The sequence below is a fragment of the Podarcis bocagei genome (genome assembly GCF_964188305.1).
Source record: "Podarcis bocagei genome assembly, chromosome: 6".
Taxonomy (NCBI): domain Eukaryota; kingdom Metazoa; phylum Chordata; class Lepidosauria; order Squamata; family Lacertidae; genus Podarcis; species Podarcis bocagei.
In genome coordinates, this window is record NC_138130.1 from 91,056,754 (window position 1) to 91,084,399 (window position 27,646).

Below are 27,646 nucleotides of genomic sequence, written 5' to 3' on the forward strand. Positions count from 1 at the left end.
ACGTAGTTTAATTTGCATTTTATCACAAAATGCATCTCAAAATACCTATTTTATCTCAGTGTATTGTATGCACTTCTAGATGCATTTTATCCTAAAATTCATTTCTTTACACGTGGTGATATTTTATTTGAGGAGAGAACTGTTTTCCAAAATCTGGAGAAGTGTTTTTTCCAGTGTGCATTGCAGTGCTTCCAGAAAGGGCGCTAAATATTGCAAGCAAGTTGGTTCAGATGTTGGCTGATTGGCGTGTGCCATTGGCATGCGAGTGCCCGCATGTTTCTCATAGGAATTCTGCCATTTCCCATCCACACCAGTGGGTGGTGCTTAGTGGAATATTTCCATGCTGTGTCGCTTCCCATCACCACTAAAAGATCGTTTAGGTTGTCGTTGTCCTCACTTATATATCGTTTAGGTTGTCGTTGTCCTCACATTATATATGCCCTTATTTTGACAGTTCAGCCGCTGATCAGGAAAAGATGTGTGTGTGTGTGTGTGTGTGTGTGTGTGTGTGTGTGTGTGTGTCTCCCCCCCCCCCAAGGATTGAGGAAGAGATGAGGAAACCAAAGACTTGGGGACTGAAGAATCCCCACAAGTGAAACTGAACTGATACTATAAAGAAGAAAAGTAGCTGCTGGACTTCTGTGATGTGCACTTGAAAGCAATGTGTCATGATTTGGATCAGTGTAACACTGTTCTGTAAGGGTGGTGCTGTGGGTTAAACCACAGAGCCTAGGATTTGCCAATCAGAAGGTCGGCGGTTTGAATCCCCGCGATGGGGTGAGCTCCCGTTGCTCGGTCCCAGCTCCTGCCAATCTAGCAGTTCGAAAGCATGTCAAAGTGCAAATAGATAAATAGGTACCACTCCGGCGGGAAGGTAATGTGCTGCGTTTCCAGCGTTTCCATGTGCTGTTCTGGTTCGCCAGAAGCGGCTTAGTCACGCTGGCCACATGACCCGGAAGCTGTACGCCGGCTCCCTCAGCCAATAAAGCGAGATGAGCGCCGCAACCCCAGAGTTGGCCACGACTGGACCTAATGGTCGGGGTGCCTTTACCTTTAACCCTGTTCTGTGTCTTTTGTTTGCTGACACTCGGGTCCTACGTCTGATTTGTCCTGGTTTGTGGACATTCCAAAAGAATGCACCAAAACATCCTTATGTAAATTTTATGCATTCTGTACTCGCTTTCACTGTAAAATATGCATTTCTGTTGCTTTGTTGCTTTTATTCCCCGCCCCCATGCACATTGAATGCATTTTTGTGCAAAATGTGGGTTTTTGTGCATACTTTTGGGGATCAAAACTACACGGCAAAAGCTGAGAACTGTATAATCTGATAGCTGAATTCCAACCCGGGAAGCAAGTCTGGGAACATCGAATCAGGTCAATCTGCTGCAAAAAGTGGACCAAAGGAATTCTGTTCTGTGATAACAAAAAGGATTTAAATGATTTCCAGACCTTCCTTCTGATATGGGTGGTTAGAATTGGGGTCAGAGAGAGCAAGCATTCAGTACAGTAGTACAGTAGTTTTCTTCCTCATTCCACCCCAGTTGCTGAACCACTGTGGTTACTTGAACGAAAGGACATTTCACATGACTCATTCTCCTGTAAATGTACTTTCTTCGTGCTCCCCTGGCCCAGTAATCCCCCCAACCTGTTCTAACAAAGAGTAGTACATATTAAAATGTTAAGTTAGTTCCCATTTCCTTCAATATTTGAAAGTGGCATCTATATGGAACTTGATTTTATTTATATACCACAACAGCGTGCATGCCACTTTACAAAACAAAAAACAAAAAACAAGAGGACAGGCCCCTGCCCTGTGGAACTTACAATCTGAAATCTTACATAGCGGTAACAGCAGAGAAGGAAGAGAAGCAGAGACACAGCTAAGTGGAGAAATAATATGCTGTTTCAGCTGCATGTACTTAGGGCTTGGATGCAGGCTGAATTTTTGGTGATATGCACGTTAAGCCAACTAAAATTCTTTAAAATCGGCAGACAAACCAGATCAAAGAAATGCCTTTCTGTGCACCTGATTTGGCCATCACAATAAGGGCAATTCCAGACGGCGGCTATTTCCGGGCGGGATTCAATCACAAACTGGCAATTTCGGGTTGCGAATTATAGTTGACTGGGAGGGATTCTTGCACTACAGACCCACTTCCCTAAAAGATCAAACTGCTTGCGGGAAGGAAAGTGATGGGGAAATGGACTGGGCAGAATGGGGCAGTGCTTGCTTTTATGCAATGACATCCAATTGCCTGCAAACAAATCAGGGTGAATGCTCATTGAGCAGGCAAATCAGGATGGGCACTAGATAAACTGGTCGCCTGCTCCCTAAGTCAAAACATATCTAAGATACAGGATTCCAGCTGCTCACACAAGGCATATTTCAACTGGCAAGCATGGGTATCTTTCACTGCATGTAGGTCAGTGTCCCAGCTAAACTACACCAGGAAGAGAAAGTGTGTTACATATAATCTAAAAAGCCAGGAACGGAGCGGGACACATGGGAAAGTATTTATGGCTTATGGGGCAAGGCTTGTCTGGGACCTGACAGTCCATAAATACAGTGGTGCCTCGCAAGACGAAATTAATTCGTTCCGCAAGTCTCTTCGTCTTGCGGTTTTTTCGTCTTGCGATGCACGGTTTCCCATAGGAATGCATTGAAAATCAATTAATGCGTTCCTAGGGAAACCGCTTGCCAGGCTGGCGGTGCGGAGAAGGGCTTTTCTCCGCACCGCAAGCCTTCAGGACAGGTACGGGAACAGAGGGGAAGGCGCGCAGCGCTTTCCCTCTGTTCCCGGGGCTTGCGTGGGAGGAGGGTTTTTCCTCCCCGCCGCCAACATTCAGAACAGCATTCTGAATGTTGGCGGTGGGAAGGAAAACCCTCCTCCCACCCCAAGTCTTCAGGAAAGCCATCCGATGCCGCACGGCGGGAGGAGGCGTCCCCCCCCGCCCGGCATCGGAGCTTCGTTCCGATGCCGCGCGCCGGGTGGAGGCGTTCCCCCCCCCGCCCGGCATCGGAGCTTCGTTCCGATGCCGCGCGCCGGGAGGAGGCGTTCCCCCCCCCGCCCGGCATCGGAGCTTCGTTCCGATGCCGCGCGGGGGGGAGGAGGCGTCCCCCCCCGCCCGGCATCGGAGCTTCATTCCGATGCCGCGCGGGGGGGGAGGCTTCCCCCCCGCCCGGCATCGGAGCTTCTTTCCGATGCCGCGCGGGGGGGGAGGAGGCGTTCCCCCCCGCCCGGCATCGGAGCTTCTTGCTTCTTTCCGATGCCGCGCGTGGGGGGAGGAGGCTTTCCCCCCCGCCCGGCATCGGAGCTTCGTTCCGATGCCGCGCGTGGGGGGAGGAGGCTTTCCCCCCCGCCCGGCATCGGAGCTTCGTTCCGATGCCGCGCGGGGGGGGGAGGCGTTCCCCCCCGCCCGGCATTGGAGCTTCGTTCCGATGCCGCGCGGGGGGGGGGAGGAGGCTTCCCCCCCGCCCGGCATCGGAGCTTCGTTCCGATGCCGCGCGGAGGGGAGGAGGCGTTCCCCCCCCGCCCGGCATCGGAGCTTCGTTCCGATGCCGCGGGGGGAGGGAGGAGGCGTTCCCCCCCCGCCCGGCATCGGAGCTTCGTTCCGATGCCGCGCGGGGGGGAGGAGGCGTTCCCCCCCCGCCCGGCATCGGAGCTTCGTTCCGATGCCGCGCGGGGGGGGGGAGAGGAGGCGTTCCCCCCCGCCCGGCATTGGAGCTTCGTTCCGATGCCGCGCGGGGGGGGGAGGAGGCGTCCCCCCCGCCCGGCATCGGAGCTTCGTTCCGATGCCGCGCGGCGGGAGGAGGCGTTCCCCCCCGCCCGGCATCGGAGCTTCGTTCCGATGCCGCGCGGGGGGGAGGAGGCGTTCCCCCCCCGCCCGGCATCGGAGCTTCGTTCCGATGCCGCGCGGCGGGGGGAGGCGTTCCCCCCGCCCGGCATCGGAGCTTCGTTCCGATGCCGTGCGGCGGGAGGAGGTCCGAGGACAGTGGGGAAGACGCGCTGCGCTTCCCCGCTGTCCCGGAGATTTCCCTATGGGCTGTCGTCTTGCGAGGCAAGCCCATAGGGAAATTCGTTTTGCGAAGCGCCTCCAAAACGGAAAACCCTTTCGTCTAGCGGGTTTTCCGTCTTGCGAGGCGTTCGTCTTGCGGGGTACCACTGTAGAAGAGTGTTTAAATAGCTGTTTCATAATTTGTCTCCCTTGAGTTAATAGGTATCCCATAATCAGAAGATCAGATACAGTCTCTTCCCTGCATTCAGCACATTTAACGGCATTTTACAAAACAAGGCAAGCTCCTCCTCTAGTCTCCAGGCCAATTTGGGCCACAGGCTCTGATCCAGCTACCGTCAGTCATTCCAAAGTCCCACAGAAATCGATGGGAAAAGTTCCGCCACACCTTGCTCCACGTCCTATAACTCTCAGTGGGTTTTTAGTGATGACTAACTTGAGCAGGGTCAATACCTTTATCACAAAATGAAATTTTAAAGTGGGGATAAGTGTCCTGGAAATTATCCCCCACCCAATCTTGCAGAGGAAATGATATTCCCGTGTGGCATCATACCATCCACCCAGAATAGTTAAGGGCATTTGTTGGGGGTTCTCAGTGAAGTTGAAAGCTCTCCTTAGAGCAAACGTCAACAAAACCCAACGTATTAATTTTCCAAACTGGCTTGAAATTTACCAGGGCGTGCCAGGGTGCTGTTTTTACACTAGTTCATCTGTGCATGAAAATATCCAGAAGGCATCCTCTAAATTCCAATTTGGCAGCTACAACGAGGTCCCCATCAAGTCATTCACAGAAAAGCCGTGTAATTGAATCAAAGGAGCCGTTTCCCGCAGCCAAGTCATTAAATTGGTAGAATTTAGTTGAATTTGCTCCCACTAAACGAGTCTTGTGAGCTTGTCCTCTGGCAAATGGATTAGTATAAGCCAATGATTGAATAAACACAGGTGGACTCTCATCTCAAGTGGGAGTTTTCCAGTTTCGGCTTTTAACTGAGAGAGTGCCCCTGGGGACTCTTAATGTGGACTTTTAAAAAAAATTGATCTCAGAAAACTGCAACTGCTCAATCCTGGAAAGCTTCATATTTGTAGGAATTTGTGAATAAAACATACCTTCTAAGATTTGCAAGACTATGCAAACCACAAGAATCCACCAGATTTTTAATATACCAGAAAGCGACTTCCCACATTTCAAAAGGAACTTGAGCCAAACGACTTTTCCAGATGTCCCTGTGCAAGGACTGGCTCATAGCAGATTTTAACTTGCTGGATGTTTATGCAAGTTCAAGATGTCATGTTTGCTTCACAGGCCTATGGCTAACAACACGATGACATTGCTGGTTGTTGTTTTAAATTTGTAATTTACGTTCAAAAGTCTTTTCTGCTCAACCAATGAACGATGTGAAAATTGTAGATACAGAGAAATTCTTTTGCCTGCATGGTACTAGAACTCAAGATCACATGCTACTGATCTGACTGTAGTAGCATTTTGAAGTCCACAGCTCTCCCTGAGTTGGATTATTAATATTAAACATGAGCAAAAGACCAAAAAAATATATTCTAGGCACTGCAGAGATTGTAAAAAGTAAGGCAGCCCTGCCTACTGGCTCACAACTTACTAGGCATGATACAAGAGGAAAAAGGAACAGGGAGGGAAGAGGAAAGCAAGTATTGGAGCAACAGGGTGGCTAGGGAAATCCAGCCTGATGGGCAGGGTATGTATGTATGTATGTATGTATGTATGTATGTATGTATGTATAAATAAATAAATATTATTAGCCAAAATATTAGGTCAGACTGGTCTCTCCCTTGCTGTCATGTCATTCCTGGGAGGCAGGAGATGTATAGTGGTACCTCGGGTTACATATGCTTCAGGTTACACACGCTTCAGGTTACAGACTCCACTAACCCCGAAATAGTACCTCGGGTTAAGAACTTTGCTTCAGGATGAGAACAGAAATTGTGCTCCGGCGGCACGGCAGCAGCAGGAGGCCCCATTAGCTAAAGTGGTCTTCAGGTTAAGAACAATTTCAGGTTAAGTACAGACCTCCGGAACGAATTACCGTATTTTTCGCTCTATAACACGCACCTGACCATAACACGCACGTAGTTTTTAGAGGAGGAAAACAAGAAAAAAATATTCTAAACAAAACAGTGGATGTATGATTTTTGTGGTTCATGCTGTGGCCACAGACATGTGATCTGACGGTGAGTTTGGGGTAGCCCAATGCAAAAATCCTGAGGATCCATGTGGGTCCATGCTTTGTAACCACGTTTTAAGTGGGGAGGGAAGGAAAAGCACTCAAGGGACAAGGAGCACACGTGGGGGGGGAGGAGAAGGGTGCTGCTAATAATGCAGGAGAGGCTCCTCTCCGGCTTTGCTCCTTTAGAACAAGCAGGCTCTGCATCTCTCCCTCCTCCCCAGCAAGGAAACCACGATAGTAACCACTCTGAGACAAATCAAGAAAAAGTGCGACCAACACTCTCCCCCAACAAGCACAGTGAGGTCAACACACACACACACACACACACACAGAGAGAGAGAGAGAGAGAGAGAGAGAGAGAGAGAGAACTGGCCCTAAAGTTGCAGGGCGCTGGAAGTCGCAGAGGCGCTGGGGGAGTGAATGGGAAGCAAGAGAAGGAGAAGGATCCCTCACACACACACACAGACACACAGAGTGTCAATTCTAAAGTCGCAGGGGCGCTGGGGGAGTGAATGGAAAGCAAGAGGAAAAGGAGCCCTCACACACAGAGAGACACACAGAGTGGATTCTAAAGTCGCAGGAAGAGTGAATGGGAAGCAAATCACACACAGAGAGACACACAGAGTGTGGATTCTAACGTGGGGAGAGTGAAGGGGAAGCAGGAGGAGAAGCAGCCCTCACGCACACACAGACACACAGAGTGTCGATTCTAACGTGGGGAGAGTGAAGGGGAAGCAGGAGGAGAAGCAGCCCTCACGCACACACAGACACACAGAGTGTGGATTCTAAGGAGGGAGAGTGAAGGGGAAGCAGGAGGAGAAGCAGCCCTCACGCACACACAGACACACAGAGTGTGGATTCTAACGTCGGAGGGAGAGTGAAGGGGAAGCAGGAGGAGAAGCAGCCCTCACGCACACACAGACACACAGAGTGTGGATTCTAACGTGGGGAGAGTGAAGGGGAAGCAGGAGGAGAAGCAGCCCTCACGCACACACAGACACACAGAGTGTCGATTCTAACGTGGGGAGAGTGAAGGGGAAGCAGGAGGAGAAGCAGCCCTCACGCACACACAGACACACAGAGTGTCGATTCTAACGTCGGAGGGAGAGTGAAGGGGAAGCAGGAGGAGGAGAACGATAGCTCAAGCACACACACACACACACACACACACACACACACACACAGCCCCTACAGTGCCTAATCCAAAATCGGACAGCAAAAAACTGCAGGCAGGGACAGAGAGCACGGGGTTGTTTTAAAGCAGCCAACTCCCGCTCTGCTTCTCTCCCTCCTTCCCGGCTCCGCTAGCTGACAGGAGCCGCTTACACCCGCTTTGCTGTTTCAAAGCGAGCCACGGACTGCTCACGACTGCAGCAGATTCCCCCGCCATCTGTAGGCATTCGCTCCATAACACGCACAGACATTTCCCCTTACTTTCTAGGAGGAAAAATCTGCGTGTTATGGAGCGAAATTTACGGTAAGTACTTAACCCGAGGTACCACTGTAGTCTCCCAGTGGTCCTTGAGCTGCCTGCAAAGCACACATTTAAAACATATTTGAAGCATGCCCCCCAAAGAATCATGGGAACTATAGCTTACACCTCACATAACTACAATTCCCAGCATCCTTAGCAACCTATGGTCCCCAGGGTTCTCTGCGGCTAGTGACGAAAGCCAAATTGTGTCTTCCTTCAGATCCACACTCCCCAGGTAATGGGCTGCCAGCTGAACCTGGCTCCTACTAAACCAACGGGAACTACAGCCAACTGATTTTGGCTACAACCCCTATACCCATGAAAAGTAACACTCGCTGAATTCATCGGGATTTCCTTCTGAGTAGGTTGGCAGAGGACTGTGTGGCTGGTCTGGATCTAACTGTATGGGATCAAATCCAAAGGGTAACACCTGTAATGACAGGTAAAGGTAAAGGGACCCCTGACCATTAGGTCCAGTCGTGGCCGACTCTGGGGTTGCGGCGCTCATCTCGCTTTATTGGCCAAGGGAGCCGGCGTACAGCTTCCGGGTCATGTGGCCAGCATGACTAAGCCGCTTCTGGCGAACCAGAGCAGCGCACAGAAATGCCGTTTACCTTCCCGCCGGAGCAGTACCTATTTATCTACTTGCACTTTGAGGTGCTTTCGAACTGCTAGGTTGGCAGGAGCAGGGACCAAGCAATGGAAGCTCACCCCGTTGCGGGGATTTGAACCGCTGACCTTCTGATCGGCAAGTCCTAGGCTCTGTGGTTTAAACCACAGCGCCACCCGCGTCCCTACCTGTAATGATTCTATCCTACAAAAAACCCCAAAAACTAACAAACCAGCAGCCCAGCAATGGTGTGGTACCTGCGCGCTACATTTATGGGAGGGACCCCAGCTTGAACTGTGGGGTTTGACACATCACAGGTGTGGTGCAGCAGAGCTTTGGACAGGTATATTTCTGCAGGCACCTTCAGCAATGCCAGACTGGCTCTGCCAGCGTGTCCACAGAGCCCCCAAACCGATTGCTCCCGACCCCGTAAGGTGCAGCAACCGTCGTGTTGGAGGGGAACAGCACCAACACGACGGCCACCGCAGCTGATCTTCATGGCAGGTTGCCATAGGTTTGAAACGAGAGGCGCTTTTGGGAGACTCAACACCCCAAGTTCTGTCTCACCTGCTGCATCCTCAGGGATTCCAGCTCTCTCTCCAGCCTGGTGCGCAGGCGGCGTTCCATCTGCTCCCGTTTCTCGTAGGCTGCCTGCAGCTGGGTCAAGGCCTGCTGAAGCTTCTCCACCTTCTCGACGTGAGCTTGCTTCTTGCACAGCTGGAGGGCAGCAGGGTTGCCACAGGGGGAACACAGAGACATTAGGCGGAAGTGGAGGGTGACAGCACAGAGCTCGCGCATGGCGGAAAACAGTGTAAGCTTTATGGAGGTTAAGTCCCTGCACCTGGTCACCTCCAGATCTCAGACACCAAGGTGATCCACCTGTCACAGATGCTTTAGCTGAGATTCCTGCATTGCAGGTAAAAGGTAAAGGTAAAGGGACCCCTGACCATTAGGTCCTGTCGTGGCAGACTCTGGGGTTGCAGCGCTCATCTCGCTTTATTGGCCGAGGGAGCCGGCATTCAGCTTCCGGGTCATGTGGCCAGCATGACTAAGCCACTTCTGGCGAACCAGAGCAGTGCACAGAAACGACGTTTACCTTTCCGCCGGAGCGGTACCTATCTATCTACTTGCAGTTTAACATGCTTTCAAACTGCTATGTTGGCAGGAGCAGGGACCGAGCAACGGGAGCTCACCCCGTCACGGGGATTCGAACCTCCGACCTTCTGATTGGCAAGTCCTAGGCTCTGTGGTTTAACCCACAGCGCCACCCACGTCCCTCCTGCATTGCAGGAGGTTGGACTAAATGATCCTTGGGGCCCCTTCCAACTCTACAATTCTATGTTTCGAAGCAAATCCCAAGTGTTGACGTGCTGCTGCCAGTCAAAGCTTTCAGTCCCAAACTAAAGAGGCTGTTTGTTTGACTCTGTTGTTTACTGCTCGCTCAATATGATAGGAGGCAAGATCCTAAGACACTTTCATTTTAAAAAACCCCAAGTTGCCAGACCTCATGACCATGGTGGAAAGATTGACAATTATTCGGGGGGGGGATAGGGGTTCAGTGGCCAGAGAAGGGGGCCTCAGTACTCTACAGTTCCCCACCTCTAATCTAACAAAGTTGTTTAACCCTAACAAATGCCACTAACCTTATTTCTGTGGACCTCCCAAGTTGATCCCCTTAGAATGATAGTGGACTGCATAATAGACCAAAAATTAAATGCAAAGTACCTCGTCATATAATCCATAAATTGACATAAACCTTTCAGACTGATATTTGGTCTATTTGTGTAGCTAATGGTTCCAGCATTCTCCTGCAAAAATGTCTGTTGAGTTTTGCTCCTCTAAGTAATTTCAGATTTTGTGCTGATTTGTCAATAACGGTGGCTTGTCACTCTCTCTTATATTAGGATGTTTAGGGAGGAGTTTCAAATTTCCTTGGTTTCTAGCAACCAAGCATATCATGTGCCGGAAAATATTCAGCAGCTGCTGTAAGACAGCAACCCTAAATATACTTACTTGGAAGTAAGCCCCGCTGAGCTCTGCGGCATTGCTTAGAAAACACAGTTAGGATCAGGCTGCAGATGTGAATGCTAACAGTAAAATGTCTTTGGGCAAAACAACACCATACATTTAAAGCACTCTTAAACCAGTTTAAACAGCCATGCCTTCTCCCAACAAATCATGGGGACTTTAGTGAGTTCGCCTTCATCAATCCCTCTTCACAGGAAACTCTGGAGATTATAGCTCTGTGAAGCTCTCCTAGCAACTCTCAGGACCCTTAACAAACTACAGCACCCAGAATTCTTAGGGTGAAGCCATGAGTGTTTAAAGTGGTGTCATAGAGATTTAAATGTAGAGTGCAGATAGGGCATGTCTGGGAGAGAGAGGGAGAGAGAAAGAAAAGTGTAGGTGGTGAACTGAACTGAAGGGCGGTCTGGTGTTACCTCCTCTTCTAGCTTGACGACTTTGGCTTGTGCGCCGTTGAGCGCCTGGTCCAGGATTTCGATGTGCCTTCGCTGCTCCTCGCTGGTCAAGCGCAGGGCTGCCAAGTCCATTTCCAGCTTCTCTTTCTCTTTCAAATGTTCTTTGTCTGGAAAGGGAGGCAACGGCTAGCTGCATCAGAAGCTCTCACAGACCCAGGAGGGACACTGAACAGAAATAAACTCAAAAAGAGGCAACGTGGTGCATTGGTCATGGCAGGGCTGCAGGACCCTTTTCAGCTAGAGGGCCAGGTTCCAGCCAGATGGGCGGGGTATATAAATAATAATTATTATTAAAGATGTAACACAGTGTTTCCCAAACTTGGACCTCCAGTTGTTTTGGGACTACAATTCCCATAATCCCCGATGGTCTTGCTAGCTAGGGATGTTGGGAGTTGTAGTCCAAAAACATCTGGAGACCCAAGTTTGGGAAACACTGACGTAACACATTCTACACACCAGCCACACAAAAGCCAACACAAAGCTCCCTACCAAGCTCTCAATCCAGGCAAGCGAGAGGCATTATCACAGTTCAAGGTCGCCCGCTGGGTCACTGGGTCAAACCCACCTCACAGGGCTCTTGTGAGAGGGAGGGAAGAACCACTTCTGCTACTACCGTGAGCTCCTTAAAAGAAAGACGAGATATACCGTATTTTTCACTCTATAAGACGCACCAGACCACAAGACGCACCTAGTTTCTGGAGGAGGAAAACAAGAAAAAAAATTCTGAATTTTCAGAAGCCAGAACAGCAAGATTGCTGCACAGTGAAAGCAGCAATCCCTCTTGCTGTTCTGGCTTCTGGGATAGCTGCGCAGCCTCCAATCACTCCATAAGATGCACACACATTTCCCCTTACTTTTTAGTAGGGAAAAAGTGAGTCTTATAGAGCAAAAAATACGGTAAATACATAAAGACTTTCACAGTTTCATTGGGCAGGCTGCAGAGGTGTAGCAAGGCTTCCTTGCCCCCATGGCAAGGAGTGTATCAGTGCTCCGACCTCCAACCCTTGCCAAGGCTCCCCCAGAAGTGGAGGCGCAAGCCAGGCAAACTCCTAGCTATTCCGAGCTAGAGTGAAGACCCGCAATTTTGCATCTCCCTGGGTCTGTGTCCTAGGTAGGGGCCAACCTGGTCAACCCCTAGACATGCCCCTGGCAGGCTGTCTTACTCCCCGTCATTCATTATGGAACTTATTTGAACTAAAGACCACTACTGCTGTGCACTTGTTCTTTCAGACACCATTTCACACTTCTTACTTTAGAGCTAGCCGGGTGAGACTTAGATAAAAGCCCAGCTGTTACATTTGCCCATATCGCTGTGAAACTACATGTGCTTTTCAATCACCTTAACTGCAGCCTCTTCCACTGCTGGAAAGCAAGCTATTTCGCAGCTAGAACTTTAAAATGTATATTTGCTTGATTATTCAGCATGTAAAGCCCAGGTCTCTCCTTCCATTTTATTATCACAACTACCCAGCAAAATAGGTGAGCACTAAGGCAAGGGAGTGGGATGCGGATGGCACTGTGGGTTAAACCACAGAGCCTAGGACTTGCCGATCAGAAGGTCAGCGGTTCGAATCCCTGCGACGGGGTGAGCTCCCGTTGCTCGGTCCCTGCTCCTGCCAACCTAGCAGTTCGAAAGCACGTCAAAGTGCAAGTAGATAAATAGGTACCGCTCCGTCGGGAAGATAAACAGTGTTTCCGTGCGCTGCTCTGGTTCGCCAGAAGCGGCTTAGTCATGTTGGCCACATGACACAGAAGCTGTACGCCGGCTCTCTCGGCCAATAAAGCAAGATGAGCGCCGCAACCCCAGAGTCAACCACGACTGGACCTAATGGTCAAGGGTCCCTTTACCTTTAATGCAAGGGAGCTGGCTAGCGGCTGCGGAGAGTCCAACAACAACTGGAGGGTCAAAGGTTCCTCATCCCTGGGCTAAGAGAGAACAGCTGGGTCCAAAGTGATCCAATGAGATTCATGGAGAAGTTGCCAAACTGATGCTTCCCTGGTTCAGTCCTGACACACCATTCATTAGATCCCACTGACTCTTAAAAATGTAAGTATCGGTGGGGTATACTGCTACTCTTTTATGCCAGCTGTTGATTCTGAAGATGCTTCACTAGTACCAACATCCTTTCCCAGTGGGTGTTGCTGTGCTTTATTTAGCCGTGCGCCATTCAAGTGAGCTTTGCTGCGAGTCACTTAAATGCACAGGAATCCACATCACTTCAGCTGCTGCCAAACATTCCAGAATAGCTGTCATGCCCTGGGACGGGCTCTGGGTTACCAGATAGCCTTTCGCCTGCTCATTCAGCAGTAGACATTTACCCAGAGGCCTCTCGACCTTGACGAAGTGAAAGAACCCTCAATAGGATCACGGCGACACAGCACAGATCCTTAAGATTTTAGAGGCCTGTTCCTTGACAGCCCAGGTTCTGCATGCAGACCACGCAGTCTCTTCCTCCATTTAAAGCTTTGTTTTGGACTCTAAAGCGGATGAGCTAAATCCAATGGCAATGTTTCCTTAGCATACAAGACCTAAATGTTCACCCAAGCATGGGTGTTCCTTAGTTTTCATTCTCCCTTTCGAAGACACAACAAACCAAACATAATCTGTGGGTCGTTTACCAGCCACTCTAGCAAACCAGGCTTCCCTTCCACCTCAGGGGCTACGGCTTACATGATACACCCTCAACTCTGGCTAGAGGGATGAGAGTATATAAATAAATTTGACCTGCTTGAGGAGGTCCTGTATACAACCTTTCTTTCTATTCTTGGAAATACTTCTCTCTCCTATTTGTAGCATCTAGCTGTCTGGCCCAGATGAACTAGGCATGCTAAACATCCCTGCTGTTTTATATGACCCTGTCTCAAGGAACTATCACTGCACACAGGTCATGAACTGACAGGGCAGTGAAAGTGTCCGCACCAATATTTATAGCGATGCGTGAACAGAAGCGCTGTTCAGGGAATGCTGTGTTACAAGGAGAAACGGTGGGACTTTATGAGACCCAAGCCGGATGCCCAGGACTGTCACAGATACAGACAGACTGACTGACTGACTGACTGACTGATAGATAGATAGATAGATAGATAGAGGAATATATATTCCTTTATTTATTTAAAAGAATATATTTATATATCTGCCAACAAAGGCCCGTATAATTAAAGCTATGCTTTTCCCAGTAGTGTTGTATGGAAGTGAGAGCTGGACCATAAAGAAGGTTGATCGCCGAAGAATCAATGCTTTTGAATTCTGGTGCTGGAGGAGACTCTTGAGAGTCCCATGGACTGCAAGAAGATCAAACGTATCCATTCTTAAGGAAATCAGCCCTGAGTGCTCACTGGAAGGACAGATCGTGAAGCTGAGGCTCCAATACTTTGGCCACCTCATGAGAAGAGAAGACTCCCTGGAAAAGACCCTGATGTTGGGAAAGATGGAGGGCACAAGGAGAAGGGAACGACAGAGGATGAGATGGTTGGACAGTGTTCTCGAAGCTACCAGCATGAGTCTGACCAAACTGCAGGAGGCAGTGGAAGACAGGAGTGCCTGGCGTGCTCTGGTCCATGGGGTTACGAAGAGTCGGACACGACTAAACAACAACAACAACAACATCATTTATATATTTAAAGGAATATATATATATATGTTCTCTCTATATATGTGTATGTGTGTGTGTGTGTGTGTATATATATATGAAAGAAATTAAAAGTTTTGGATCCTGTGTCCATTTCTAGCCACCAGCGGCACCCCTCTGCTGGCAAGGGAGGGCCCAAACAGTGCCCGTCTTCTCCTGGGGTGATTCCCTCTGCAGAGCTCTCTGTTGGGCCCCTGCCCACTTCCCTCACACCAGTCACCAGAGAGGTTGGGTTGCGCCGGGTTTGGAGTGGGCTGCGGGCTTCTACGCGGCCTCCCTAGTTCTCCCGGTCCCCTCCTACCTCTCTCTCTCGATGGCTGCAGCAGCAGCAGTGGCCATAGCGGTGGAGGCTGCTGAGTGTTTGGCTGGGGTGGGTGTGGGTGTGGCTCCGCTGTGATCTGTTCAGCTCCAGAGGCCTCTGGACCTCCTGTTGGACTGCCACCAGGGCAATCCCAGTCCCGGTGGACCTGAGGTCATCAGGGAGGGGGTTGGGGGCTCTGCTCAGCCCTTTTAATTTTTGCATTGGGCGCCCTGGCTCCCCCTTGTTTACAGTAACAGCAGCGTTGGCAGTGCAGGGACCGGCCAAAGAACCCTGTTGGTGCTGGTGGTCCCTATGAGCTTAGTGCGGCCATGGCTAGTCATCTGTCATGGATGCTTTAGTTGAGATTCCTGAATTGCAGTGGGGTTGGACTAGATGACCCTTGGGGTCCCTTCCAATTCTATGATTTCATATAGGGTGCAAGGGCACAAGGAGAAGGGGAAGACAGAGGACGATATGTTTGGACAGTGTTCTTGAAGCTACCAGCATGAGTTTGACTAAACTGTGGGAGGCAGTGGAAGACAGGAGTGCCTGGCATGCTCTGGTCCATGGGGTCATGAAGAGTCGGACACGACTAAACAACAACCGCCTTCAGGTGAAGGACAGGTAATTTATAACAACAGCAACCTAACAGGGGTGGGCAGACTTCGGGATGCTTAAATCTACTTGTTCGTTGACCAGAACACCAAGATCTAACAACCAGAGCTGGGCACAAGAGACATAGAGATAGAATTACAGAACAAGAGTGCCTCTGGGCATATTCTTAGCCTGAAGGTTTGTTTTCAATATCAGAACTAACTGAACTGAACTCACAGTCATTTAAATTCCATTCCTAGTTAGGTCTCTCTTCCCCCCCCCCCCCAATTTCAGCAGCTTAATTTAGGTAGGCAAAGACATTTTGCTGTGACTGTTAAGCTATTTCTTCTAATATAATGCATTTTCAGGTGTTATTCTCACTAATATATGCATTTCCATGCACATTTTCCCCTAATAGTACAAAATGGTTGCAGAACAGCATTGCAAAATTCAGAAAAGTGTGAATTTCAAAGACTAGCCATGCTTCAGTTCACGTATTACTTCAAGATGCGCGAATTATGGAGTTTCTCAATTTAAATGCAAACAAACCTAAGTTTCTTCTCCATCCCCTAGACATGTGAACAAATCCCTGAGAAGTGGTTCCCTCAGAGCTGTGGTACGAAATATCCCTTTGAAGGCCTGTTCAAAACTCATGAAACAAAGGGCCTTGTTCTCCTTTTATTTGTACCTGTGTGAATTCAGAATTATCCCAAAAGGAGAGAAGAATTCCATTTCACTATGAAGCATATTTCTCTTGAGACTTTGCCCTGACATCAACATATTTATTTAAATTCCCCCCTTGCCTACCACCTACCACTAACTCCAACTAAGCAATACGGTAAAACAAGTCTGCTAGAAAGAAACCAGTCTCCAACTTTTAAAAAAACTGCTAAAAACATAGCACAAACAAACACCTCTTCCATTCTCTGACAAACCACACATAGTGAACATGCATATCTCTGCTATATATCAATGTGGTACTTACTCTGAGAGGCATAAAGACCCTCTGTTGCCTTATCTTCGTTCCCATCAAACTCTCTGCTGGCTAGCTGCCTGTTGGCAGCTTCCAATCGCTCTACACAGAGAAGGGGAAACAGCTTAAGAATAAACATATACATATGGCCAGCCTCAGAGAATAAAGAGACCTGCCACATGCACCATGATATAAAAAGAATCTTGGGAAAGGGAAGCCAGCTATACAATATTGAAAGACATGTAGATCGTCCTGAAAAACAGGGAAGGCCAGCCTGCATTTCTAACCCCCCCCCCCCAAAGGAGGGACTCTGTTCTGTAGGGTCTCTGTCTGAAGGCAGAAAGTATATTTCTCTATACAAACTTCCCTATGGATGCTCATGTTCCTTCATAGAGTTGGTGCTCTCCAGCAGTCCTGGTTATGAAACACCATGCAAAATCCAAACAATTTCAATATTAAAATATGGACTTCTCACTCTTTTGCTTTTATAAAACTTTGGGGTTTTTTATTCTTTTACTTGTAAGTGAAGCTGTTAAAATTTGGTAGCAACACCTGAGGACAGATGAAATTGATTTGCAGGGGGAGTTGGACTTCTATCAAAAAGAACAGCCCTTGTATTCGAGCAGGGACATTGCTATAACATAATTCCAAAGTGAATTGTCTATAAAGCCAAGGGGGACCAACAGGAGGTCCAGAAACACCTGGCTTGATTCCCTAATCTGTATTTCCCCACTCTGTTGCCCACCAGATGTTCTTCGACAATGACAGCCCATCACTGCTCAGCACCGGCATGCTAGCTGAGGCTGAGGTGCGTAAGAAGGGGGTGGGGCAGTTCTCAGTTTCAATAAAGCAGCAGACAACTGAAGTCAGCTGAAAACGGGAGCAAAGAGTTTCAATCTCATGGCTGTACAAAGAGTCCAAGGCTTGCTTAGCCTTGTTCCTGTAGTGTGGCAGTAAACTGTGGGTTAGGTACTGTGTCTGAAGCAAGGCTGCAGCAGCCATTGAGGGCACCCCATTCCACATAATTTAAGGTGGGCAGGGAGAGACTTAAGTACAATTTTTCAACCAGGTCCAGGAATAATATATATTTTTAATGGCTCTACCAACAATAACCTCTAAACGTTGTTACAGGAAAACAGTTTGCTCGGTCAGAATCTTTGACGTGGCCATCTGGAATATGATAGTTCAGGAACGAAACAGAAATGTAATGGGAGGGGAATGAAAATACCTTTCGTAAAAAGAACATACCACGTAAGGCCCGGTTGAAATCATGGAGACGCCTGATTTCGCTTTCCAGCTTGTTACGCATCGCCTTGTCCAGCGATTCCCTCTTGGTGGTGGTCTTCACCAAGTCCTCATAGGCTTCTGAAATCCTCTGGATTTCTATTTCAAACTGAAATGTTTGTGTGTATGAGGAAGAGGAGAGAGAGGGAGGGAGAGAGAGAGAGAGAGAGAGAGAGAGAGAGAGAGAGAGAAGAGAGAGAGAGAGAGAGAATAAGGGAGAGCATACAACTTTCCATTAAAAGCTGGGCAGGGATGCATGTCAATCATTGACTTGAAACTTTTGAAAGAGAGGTTTGTGCAGTGGCCAGAAGCGTGTGCCAACTTTCACACTAGCACTGTGCCGCAGGAAGAATTCTCCTACAATGATGCCAAAAATACAACTCCTCCACAGGCATTAATAATCCTACTGCTGCTGAAGGAAACCAGCTCCCCAGCCATGACAGAAGAAAGCGACTCCAGCAATGGAAGAGGACGCAGCTCAGTGGTGCAGCTCATGCTATCCAGCAGGCAGACCCAGGTTTAATTCTCAGCAGCTCTATGGAGAGCCACTGCTGGTCATGGGAATTCTACCAAGTCAAGCAGTTCCCCCAACTTACATCACATCATATTATCCAGTATTTATATACCACTATTCACTTTTTGGGGAAGCGGGTGGCGCTGTGGGTTAAACCACAGAGCCTAGGACTTGCCGATCAGAATGTCGGCGGTTCAAATCCCCGTGACGGGGTGAGCTCCCTTTGCTTGGTCCCTGCTCCTGCCAACCTAGCAGTTCAAAAGCACGTCAAAGTGCAAGTAGATAAATAGGTACCACTCCAGCGGGAAGGTAAACGGCATTTCTGTGCGCTGCTCTGGTTCGCCAGACGCGGCTTAGTCATGCTGGCCACATGACCTGGAAGCTGTACACCGGCTCCCTCGACCAATAAAGCAAGATGAGCGCCGCAACCCCAGAGTCAGCCACGACTGGACCTAATGGTCAGGGGTCCCTTTACCTATTCACTTTTTGTTGTTGCTAGGCATGCAAATACCTATTGGTGATATGGGCTGCACTGAAATAACCTCTCTGGGCTGCAAGCCTGGGCAGTGTGTCTAGAGGTCCTGGGCTGCCCAGACAACAAGACCCCTTCCCGGCCTCGCTGATGTGGTCTAAAGGAAATCAGAGCAATCCGTTTGGCACCAGCTTGGCTGCAGGAGCTGTACAAGACACCACCCAACCGCCTTAAGTGCTCCTTAGCCTTTTCTTCTCCCAAGGATGCCCTGCAAAGGACATCAAAGCAGTATATGCAGTGAAATATCCCACTTTCCTTCCATCATGGAATGCAAAGCAGCACTCACATGGTTCCCATGAAGTCTCCCATCCAAGCACTGACCAGACCTGGACCTGCTTAGGGAGCAGCCTCACGTGCCTTCAAACCAAGCTATTGAATTGGACCTTTACTGGGTCCCACATTGCTGCACTATATAAGTTCCAAATTAGCCGTGTCCCTAAATTGATCATATTCTGGGCCAAACCAGGCAGTGCTGTTCATCCCCATCAGCAAGTGGCGCAGGAAACTTTTCTTCTGTCACCCAAGAGGATCAAGACGCAAAGCCCAGTCCCACTCAACCACACCACGCACCTTCTGGAGTTTATCTGCTTTCTCATAGTAGCCCTCCAGCTCCTTCTGCAGGGCCTCGTTGTCGTCGGAGAGCATCTCCACCATCTGCTGGGCTCGCTGGACTATAGTGAAGGCATCTGGTGGGAGCGGCTGCTCCTGATGCTGGCTCGGCGGAGTTGCAGGCAGGGACTGAGACGCCATGGCCATCGAGAGGGGCGGCAAAGAGGCAGAGTGCAATGGGCCAGTAAGAGAGGAGGCCTGTGAGGACATCGGGCTGTGCTGCTGTTGCAGGGATGGAAAAGATGACTGGCACTGACGGCTGTATGGGAGGGGGAAACAGATGATTGGTGGGAACAGATTAATCGGATCATCGGTAGTGTGAGCAGTCAGTCTGCCAGAAGTGACTGCTTATTGGTGCTTAGTATCCCATACATGAATGGGACACAGGTGGTGCTGTGGGTTAAACCACAGAGCCTAGCGCTTGCAGATCAGAAGGTCGGCGGTTCGGATCCCCGCGACGGGGTGAGCTCCCGTTGCTACGGTCCCTGCTCCTGCCCACCTACCAGTTCGAAAGCACGTCAAAGTGCAAGTAGATAAATAGGCACCGCTCCAGTGGGAAGGTAAATGGCGTTTCCGTGCGCTGCTCTGGTTCGCCAGAAGCGGCTTAGTCATGCTGACCACACGACCCAGAAGCTGTACGCCGGCTCCCTCGGCCAGTAAAGCGAGATGAGCGCCGCAACCCCAGAGTTGGCCACGACTGGACCTAAAGGTCAGGGGTCCCTTTACCTTTACCTCTACCCCATACATGAACAGTGAAACACTTTCCCCAAGTGTGGATTTTTATGTAGCCAAAACAGTACCACCTGCACACAAGAGGGAGGTATCAGCAGACTTTTTAAGAAGTTCAAAAGGAATCCTGAGGGGCAGGGAGGAGAGAATAGCCGAATGAAGACTGAGCATGCTGTGCGGCCACAGGATTCTGTTGGGGGCAAGGGGTGGGAAAGGGTGGAAGTAGTGGATGGGAGCACTCCATGCGGCAACATTTTGTTGCAGGTCCCACCAGTTATAATAATATTAGTTACCGATATAACTTGACACCTATATAGCACTATGTATGTACAGAGTAACTTTGTTTTTTTAAGGAAAAGCCTCTGCCCCAAGGACTTTACAATCCAACTTCCAGTAGTTGGAGAGACAACAAAGCAGAGGGTAAGGAAAGGGAGAGGTCAGCATGGGACAAATATGGGGGAAGGTGTTAGTTGCAGACAAGGGAGGGAACGCAAAAGAGCAGGAGGCGACTTTCAAGTTCTCTATCCAGAAATACTGAATTCTGGGAAATCTTACTGACCACTAGGTAAGCTTATTCAGCAAAATTTGTCTGGCAGCTGAAATTTCAGTGGGAATTTGCCAAACTATTTTCAAGCTTGTCTCTGCAACAACAGACAGCAATTGGTGGGGTTTTTTTGGGGTGGGTTTTTTTAAGAACGCTGAGGGAGCTAAATTCCACAACATGTGGTTGAGTACACAGTATACCTTTAAAACACATTTGAAGGACATTCTTTGCCTCAAAGGATTCTGGGCACTGTAGTTTACACCTCATAGAGTTACAATTCCCAGCAAGCCTTAACAAACCAAAGTGCCCATAATTCTCTGATGGGGATATGTGCTTCGAATATATTTTAAAAGTATAACTGCGCATACAGCCACTTTATCTGCAATCATGTGGAAACACAAGCAAGCACAGTCCTGCTCCTAGCTAGAAGAACAGAACCAGGCCTTGTGCTCTGCACTAAATAGGGGACTGTGTTCTGCATAGGTTGGGCTGGAATAGTCATGGCCTCATGCGAACATGCCAGCAAACCTTTCTTTGAGGTTTGTATTGCTCCTTTAGATGTGCAGCTGTTAAACATGTTACTCTTCGGGATGAATAGTGCCTCTTCCCCTGTTTACAAACCACATTTGTCCCAGATCTGCCTTTGAAGCCTTTCCCTCAGATTGTATATATAAACTGATAAGTGCAGAGTCTCAGCCTGTCCGTACAAGGCGACTGACACACCTCACTGTAGCAAGCCAACCTGTTTTAGAAAGAACTAACTCTCCCCGCCAGCAAATAGCCAGTCTCTCTCGACAGCTTGTTTTTAAACAACTAACCCTGAACCAAATAAGAAGCAGCATTTCCATCGTAAAGGTTTTCTTTTTTTTTATAAACGTCCACTGCCATTTGCTGCTTGCCTAGGGTGAGTTGCCAGTTCACCTAGGTGAGCAGATGAATGGAAATCAAGCAAGGTTCAGTGTCATACTGCTTTCTCCCACATTGACTGGCACCCCTTGCAGGTCAAAACAGCTGTGGAGGTCCTTGAATCAGATTGCAGCTGCAGAGACAGGCTAGTGGTGATTTGATATAAATCACCTGATATAAATTTCCTGATATAAATCACCTCCGGATGCTACTAATAGACCTACCCTCCTCCCACCAAAAATATAGGAAGTTGTTTTATTCTAGGTTAGATAATTTTTCCCACTAGCCCAGTATTGACTTCTCTGACAAACAGAGACTCTCTAGGAAGTCAGGCAGAGAAGGCTACACTCAGTGCTATTTTTCTGGGGGGGAAAGAGGTGCCGGAACTGACCATGAACACCTCCCTCATTCTCTCAGAGGTGCCAGAACTGAGTTCCAGCTGAAGAAAAAAGAGCCCTGGATCTACTACCATCTGGTGTGAGGAACCTTTGGCCCTCCAGATTTTGCTGAACTACAACTCCCATCATCCCTGTCCAGGCTTGTTGAGGCTGATGGGACTTCCAAGCCAGCAATATTTTGTGGGCCAAAGCGTCCCACACCTGACTCAGCTACAGTGGTACCTCGGGTTACATATGCTTCAGGTTACATACGCTTCAGGTTACAGACTCTGCTAACCCAGAAATAGTACCTCGGGTTAAGAACTTTGCTTCAGGATGAGAACAGAAATCATGCTCCAGCGGCGCAGCAGCAGTAGGAGGCCCCATTAGCTAAAGTGGTGCTTCAGGCTAAGAACAGTTTCAGGTTAAGTACAGACCTCCGGAACGAATTAAGTACTTAACCCGAGGTACCAATGTACTTTATCCTTCTAACTGGGGGTGCCATGGAGATATCTGCATGAAGAGCATGTGCTTGACCACTGGGCTATGGCGCTTTTATCTCAAAAGCACACACATTCAGGAAATCTGATTACAGATTTCCTGACGTCGTGTCTGGTTTGGTCTTTACACAACCGGAGGAGATGTCCCATTCAGCACACATGGCTTGAGACTGAAGCGTGAGGCGCACGGAATCCATGTGCCTGACACCTGGAAAATCCTCCGTCTGAAAGGAGACTTGCAGATGGAATCCTCTTACAACTTCCTGAGACTGTAACCCGAAGCTGACCCTGTTTTTCCTTTCCTTCTCCTCATTTCCTTGTTGCTACCTCGCTTACATAAAGAGGGCTTTTCACATTTCTCTTGAAAGCCGTGCTTTTCTGGCTGGAAAAACACACACCCAACTCTCCATATGTTGTTGCCTGAGACTCAAAACATGTGCTGATCAGATGGAATGCAAACGCTTCAGGAACACAACACCAGCAGCCAAGGAGCCATGAGGGGCTGTGTCCCAGGTTGCCATTTCAAGAAACGTATTGCTGCAAAGCACCATGGACCTGATCCAAAAACTCAGTGCACAGAGCTTACTGCCCATTGCCCCTGCTTGAACCTGGGAGTGTGGCCTACAAATATACCCAACGCTTTTCCCATTAGAAAGACAGCAGGAGGAAGTCATTGTGTTGCAGATGTAAAATAGCATGGAGAAGCAATTCCCACACCTTTGCCCACTGCTTCTCTCCTGGGATTCTAACTCCTCTGGGTCCCAGCTGCATGTTCACCACATCAAGTAGAGGGAAGTTACTCAGCGATAGGATTGTGGTGGTGCAGAGGAGGAGGGAAGGAAATCATGCAAGAAGAGGAATAAGCACCACACTCCTGCTGCACATCTACAAAGTACACAAGCAGTACACAAAAGGTTTGTTTTGCCCTTTGGGGCGGTATTATTCTAGAACCAATGGCTTTGAGCTGGACAATGTAACTTGCCCAAGTGCTCCTCTCCCTGCAACCTGCCTAAATCTGCTCCAAAAGGTGGAGGGAACCCCTGGAGCACATTTAGGGTTCATGTGGGGAGAGAAGTAGGTGAGGAGATTATGCTATGTACAGTAGTTAAGAGTTATTGCACTACTGCATAACTGAATACCAGGGCTGGGCGACATTCGGTTTTCAACATCGCAGTATATCACCAGCTAAACATTGTGATATACAGTTGTACCTTGGAAGTTGAATGGAATCCATTCCGGAAGTCCGTTCGACTTCCAAAACGTTTGGAAACCAAAGAGAGGCTTCTGATTGGCTGCAGGAACCTCCTGCAGCCAATCGAAAGCCACAGAAGCCCCATCGGACGTTCGGCTTCCAAAAATAGTTCACAAACAGGAAGAGTCACTTCCAGGTTTGCGGCGTTCGGGAGTCAAAACGTTCGAGAACTAAGCTGTTCAAAAACTAAGGTACAATTGTACCGAAATATCACGACGTCTGAAATAAAGATGGAGCTATGTAAAAGCATTGGCTGGCTTCACAGGTTTTCCTGCATCATGGTTTTTGCATTGCATGCACACACGCACATGATTTGCAATATATTGCCAGGTCCAAAATTATGAAACTGCTATCATGGTATGGACTTCAAACTAGTTTTGGATGATATGCCACCCAGCCCTAACACACATCATGATTTGCAACATATTGCCAGGTCCAAAATTATGAAACCACTGTCATGATATGGATGATATATCAATATATCTCCCAGCCCTACTGAAAACCACCCTGAGTCTAGAGTCTTACATAACTTTAGAAGTGGGTTATCTGTGAGAGGTCTAGTACTGTGGCCCTACCTTATTTATGTACCCCTATGATGTTATAGTTTATAATTATTGTGTTTTATTTCTGACTATCGGTCGAATAAAGGATATTGATTGATTGAAAAAAAGCAAAACCTCTGCCAAAAGATTGAAAGGAAGGCAATAAGATGGCAAGGAGTTCAACATTACCTAGTCAGGCTATACTCTGGGGGAGGCTGATAACGGACAACAGCTACTTCGCTCCTTGCTGCCTGGGGCGCTGAATAGGAGGGCATCACCACTTCCTGGATGACTCCAGAATGCTGGTCGTTAAAAAACATCCCGTGCTCCTGAGCTTTGCTCACCGGAGAGACCACCTGCTTGCTTTTGTATGGGTAGTCCGGCGGCGGGCCCCTTGGATCCACACCTTTGCTGGTGGACTGAGGAGGGGACGGCCCTCCCGCTTTGAACCCTTTGCTTTTCCCCAAGGCAGGCGGATGCTGTTTCGTGCCGTTCCTCTCCAGCGACAACTGCATGATCCTCTCACTAAGGTATCGCACGTGGCCTTGCTTCAGTTCTTTGAGCGCCTCGTCTTTGTGCGCCTGCCCGCTGTTGGCCCGAGCCAACGTCGGCCTCCCTTCCGTTCTGGATTTCGGGCAGGAGGTTCCAGCCATGTAAAAACCTGCCCCAGCGGCGCTGCTGGGCTGCTGGCCCCTGAAAAACTGAGACTGGGCTTTGGCCTCTTCGTAAGTTGGCAGCTCTTCATTGTTCTGCTGAGGCTGGGCGCCCCTGGGCTGCTTCTCCATCGCAGTGCTGTCCCCTTGATGCTCCTGGCCCTGTGGTTCCTGCCGGGCCGACTGCTGGACCATTTGTGGGTCTTCGGGCACCAGGTTTTCCGTGGAAGAAGAAAGCAGCGTGCTGGCAGTGGGGTTGGATGGTCCTGCGCTCCCTGTGGCCTGGTGCTGGATGGCCAGCAGGTTCATGTTCTCGCTTGGGTTGCCATAGCGCAGCTCCTGGATCAACCGCTGTAACACAGTGCCAGGGGCAACGTCCTCCGAACCTCTCATTTCCACCTCTGAAACCTGGAGGAAGCTCGGGGGGTGGAAGTTGCAAGGGGGGTCTTCAGCTGAAGCAAGAGAAAAGATGGCCGACAGAGAAAGAAAGAGACACACACAAAAAAGGAAAGGTTGGATTATTTTGAATGAGGAAGATGGAGAAATCCTGCATGGCCTTTTCCTCCATCAATTGTCCTACCGCCAACCTGAGTTCGTAACTCAGCCAAATGTCAGGTGCAGCGTTAGAAATTCAGATATACAGTGGTACCTCAGGATGCGAACGGGATCCGTTCCGGAGCCCCGTTTGCATCCAGAAGCAAACGTAACTAGCGATGGCACGTCTGCGCACATGCACGTCGCTTTTCACCACTTCTGCGCATGCGTGTGGCGTAATTTTGAGCGTCTGCGTATGTGCGAGCGGCAAAACCCGGAAGTAACGCGCTCTATTACTTCCGGGTTGCCGCAGAGCGTAACTCAACTGCGCTCAACATGAAGCATATTCAACCCGAGGTATGACTGTATAAGCTACCGTATTTTATGCTCTATAAGACTCACTTTTTCCCTCCTAAAAAGTAAGGGGAAATGTGTGTGCGTCTTATGGAGCGAATGCAGGGTGTGCAGCTATCACAGAAGCTAGAACAGTAGAAGGGGTTGCTACTTTCACTGCACAGCGATCCTTCTTGCTGTTCTGGCTTCTGAGATTCAGAATATTTTTTTTCTTGTTTTCCTCCTCCAAAAACTAGGTGCGTCTTGTGGTCTGGTGCGTCTTATGGAGCGAAAAATGCGGTAAGTGCCAAATGGCTCCTTAAACCAGGGTTACAGTTGCCAAAATGGAATGCCTCATTGTCATTTTGGGGCCAAACAGCTCTAAAGTCATATTTTTCAATAAAACCTTTGGGCTCCTGAAATTCAGATGAAATCGAACGGATAGAATTCTACAGGATGTGTTGCAAGTGTGTGAAAACAGATCCAATGATCCCCAGTCATGCACCTCCAGATGGTGGAGACGTCAAGCGCCATCCTGGCGCCTGGGCATCTTCACTTGCTCTTAAGTAGATGATAGCCAGCTGCAAAATGCGCCTGGTGAATTTCAATTGTTGATCAGGGGGTAAGGCCAGTACAAAATAGAGAGGTACAAGGGAAGAAGGATGCAAGAGCATCATTTGACGGCAGTGTGGACTGATGAGACCTCTGTCCAGATGCTGTGGCTTGGTAGTTTAAATTTGGACTGTGGTCTGGGGACTCCCCACCTCTGCTCTTCAGGGACCAAATTGCTTCTGATTAAACCTAAGTGCCCTCTCTGTCCTGCACCTGGGTCCCATTTCCCTTGTATAATGATCCACTTGCAAGGCTCAACGTCAACAAGGATCTGAAGAAAGCCATTTGTAAAAAACAAAACAAAAAACCAGTGTGAAACTCAATTGACGAAAGCAGCTAGAAAGCATGGTTTTTTACAAGCACCAAGAACCTACCTTCAGTATCGCTGACAAAGTCTATCATTAACGGTGAACCATCCCGCCTGCTGCCAAACAGCTGAGGATCGGTGTAAAGGCAGCCAGTTTCTTCCAGTATCTGGGCAGGAGTACTGGAAGTGTAGCAAATGGATGGGAGGCCTTTGAGAAAAGCAAAAAGAAAAAGAAGAAAATGTTTATCCATGAACTAGTCACGTTTTTTTAAAAAATAAAAAATACCCCAACACTTTTCCTAAAGTGATTCACACTTGTGGCTTCTGAATTATGTTTAAGCGTTGTTTCACAGCCCCCAACAAAGACATCCGTTGTATACATACTTCTCAGTGAATCATTTCAGATGTCTGTCTACATAAAAGGCTGCATGCAGAAACACATTTTGCTGCAAACAACACAACCTTGCCACAGAACTGTAAGAGGGAAGTCACGGACAGGGTAAGCACCCAGGCCATATTGGCAAGCGTTCAAAGACTTAATAGATGATAGAGAAATGGTCATTCATTTATTGGCAGCTCCCAGTATTTTCCAATTCTAAATTTTCAAGGAAAACTCACATCGCTGGTCAGTGGATGAGCTGCTCTAGAATTACAATGGAGTTTTTGAAGCCAAGTGACTCACCGCTCTTCTGATTGCTAATGGCTTAGTTCCCAAGCTATCGCAGCCTTGGATTAGGACTTGGGTGGGCTTAGAATTTGAACTTTACGTCCACAAGCAACATATTAAAACTACATCATTATTACTGCAAGCAAGCAAAGTGCTTTTGGTTGGTTTCAGAATTTTTTGATCAAAACAGACATAGTGTCAATTCATATGCAGTAGAAAAGCAGGGTTTCCCATTACATGAACAAGTCTCAGGCTTATCCGCAGCCTCCAACCTTCCCCTCTTTTGTGCCCACAAGGAGATCAGCAACTTCTGTTTTTAAACAATCCAGAGTATCTCAGTCTGGGGATCTGAGGAACCTGTGGCCCTTCAGTGTTGTTGGACTACAATTACCATAATCTCTTATCATTGGGCCATGCTGGAAAGGGGCTGATGGGAGTTGGAGTTCAACATAACTCCAATCCCTTGTTTAAAATA

The 27,646-nt window shown here is 48.7% G+C and overlaps 1 protein-coding gene across 6 annotated transcripts in view; it reads right to left on the bottom strand.

The window, feature by feature from the left end:
• The window catches only part of AMOTL1 (angiomotin like 1), a 90,088-nt gene that overhangs the window by 14,622 nt on the left and 47,820 nt on the right, over positions 1-27,646 (bottom strand). For all 6 annotated transcript variants that reach the window (XM_081197619.1, XM_081197622.1, XM_081197621.1 and 3 more), the window contains 7 exons: positions 26,572-26,712; positions 24,255-25,170; positions 19,177-19,474; positions 17,525-17,669; positions 16,289-16,378; positions 10,741-10,886; positions 8,867-9,016 (listed from right to left, as the gene is read on the bottom strand). In XM_081197619.1, coding sequence (XP_081053745.1) covers positions 8,867-9,016; positions 10,741-10,886; positions 16,289-16,378; positions 17,525-17,669; positions 19,177-19,474; positions 24,255-25,170; positions 26,572-26,712 — 1,886 coding nt within the window. The remainder of the gene's footprint in view (positions 1-8,866; positions 9,017-10,740; positions 10,887-16,288; positions 16,379-17,524; positions 17,670-19,176; positions 19,475-24,254; positions 25,171-26,571; positions 26,713-27,646) is intronic.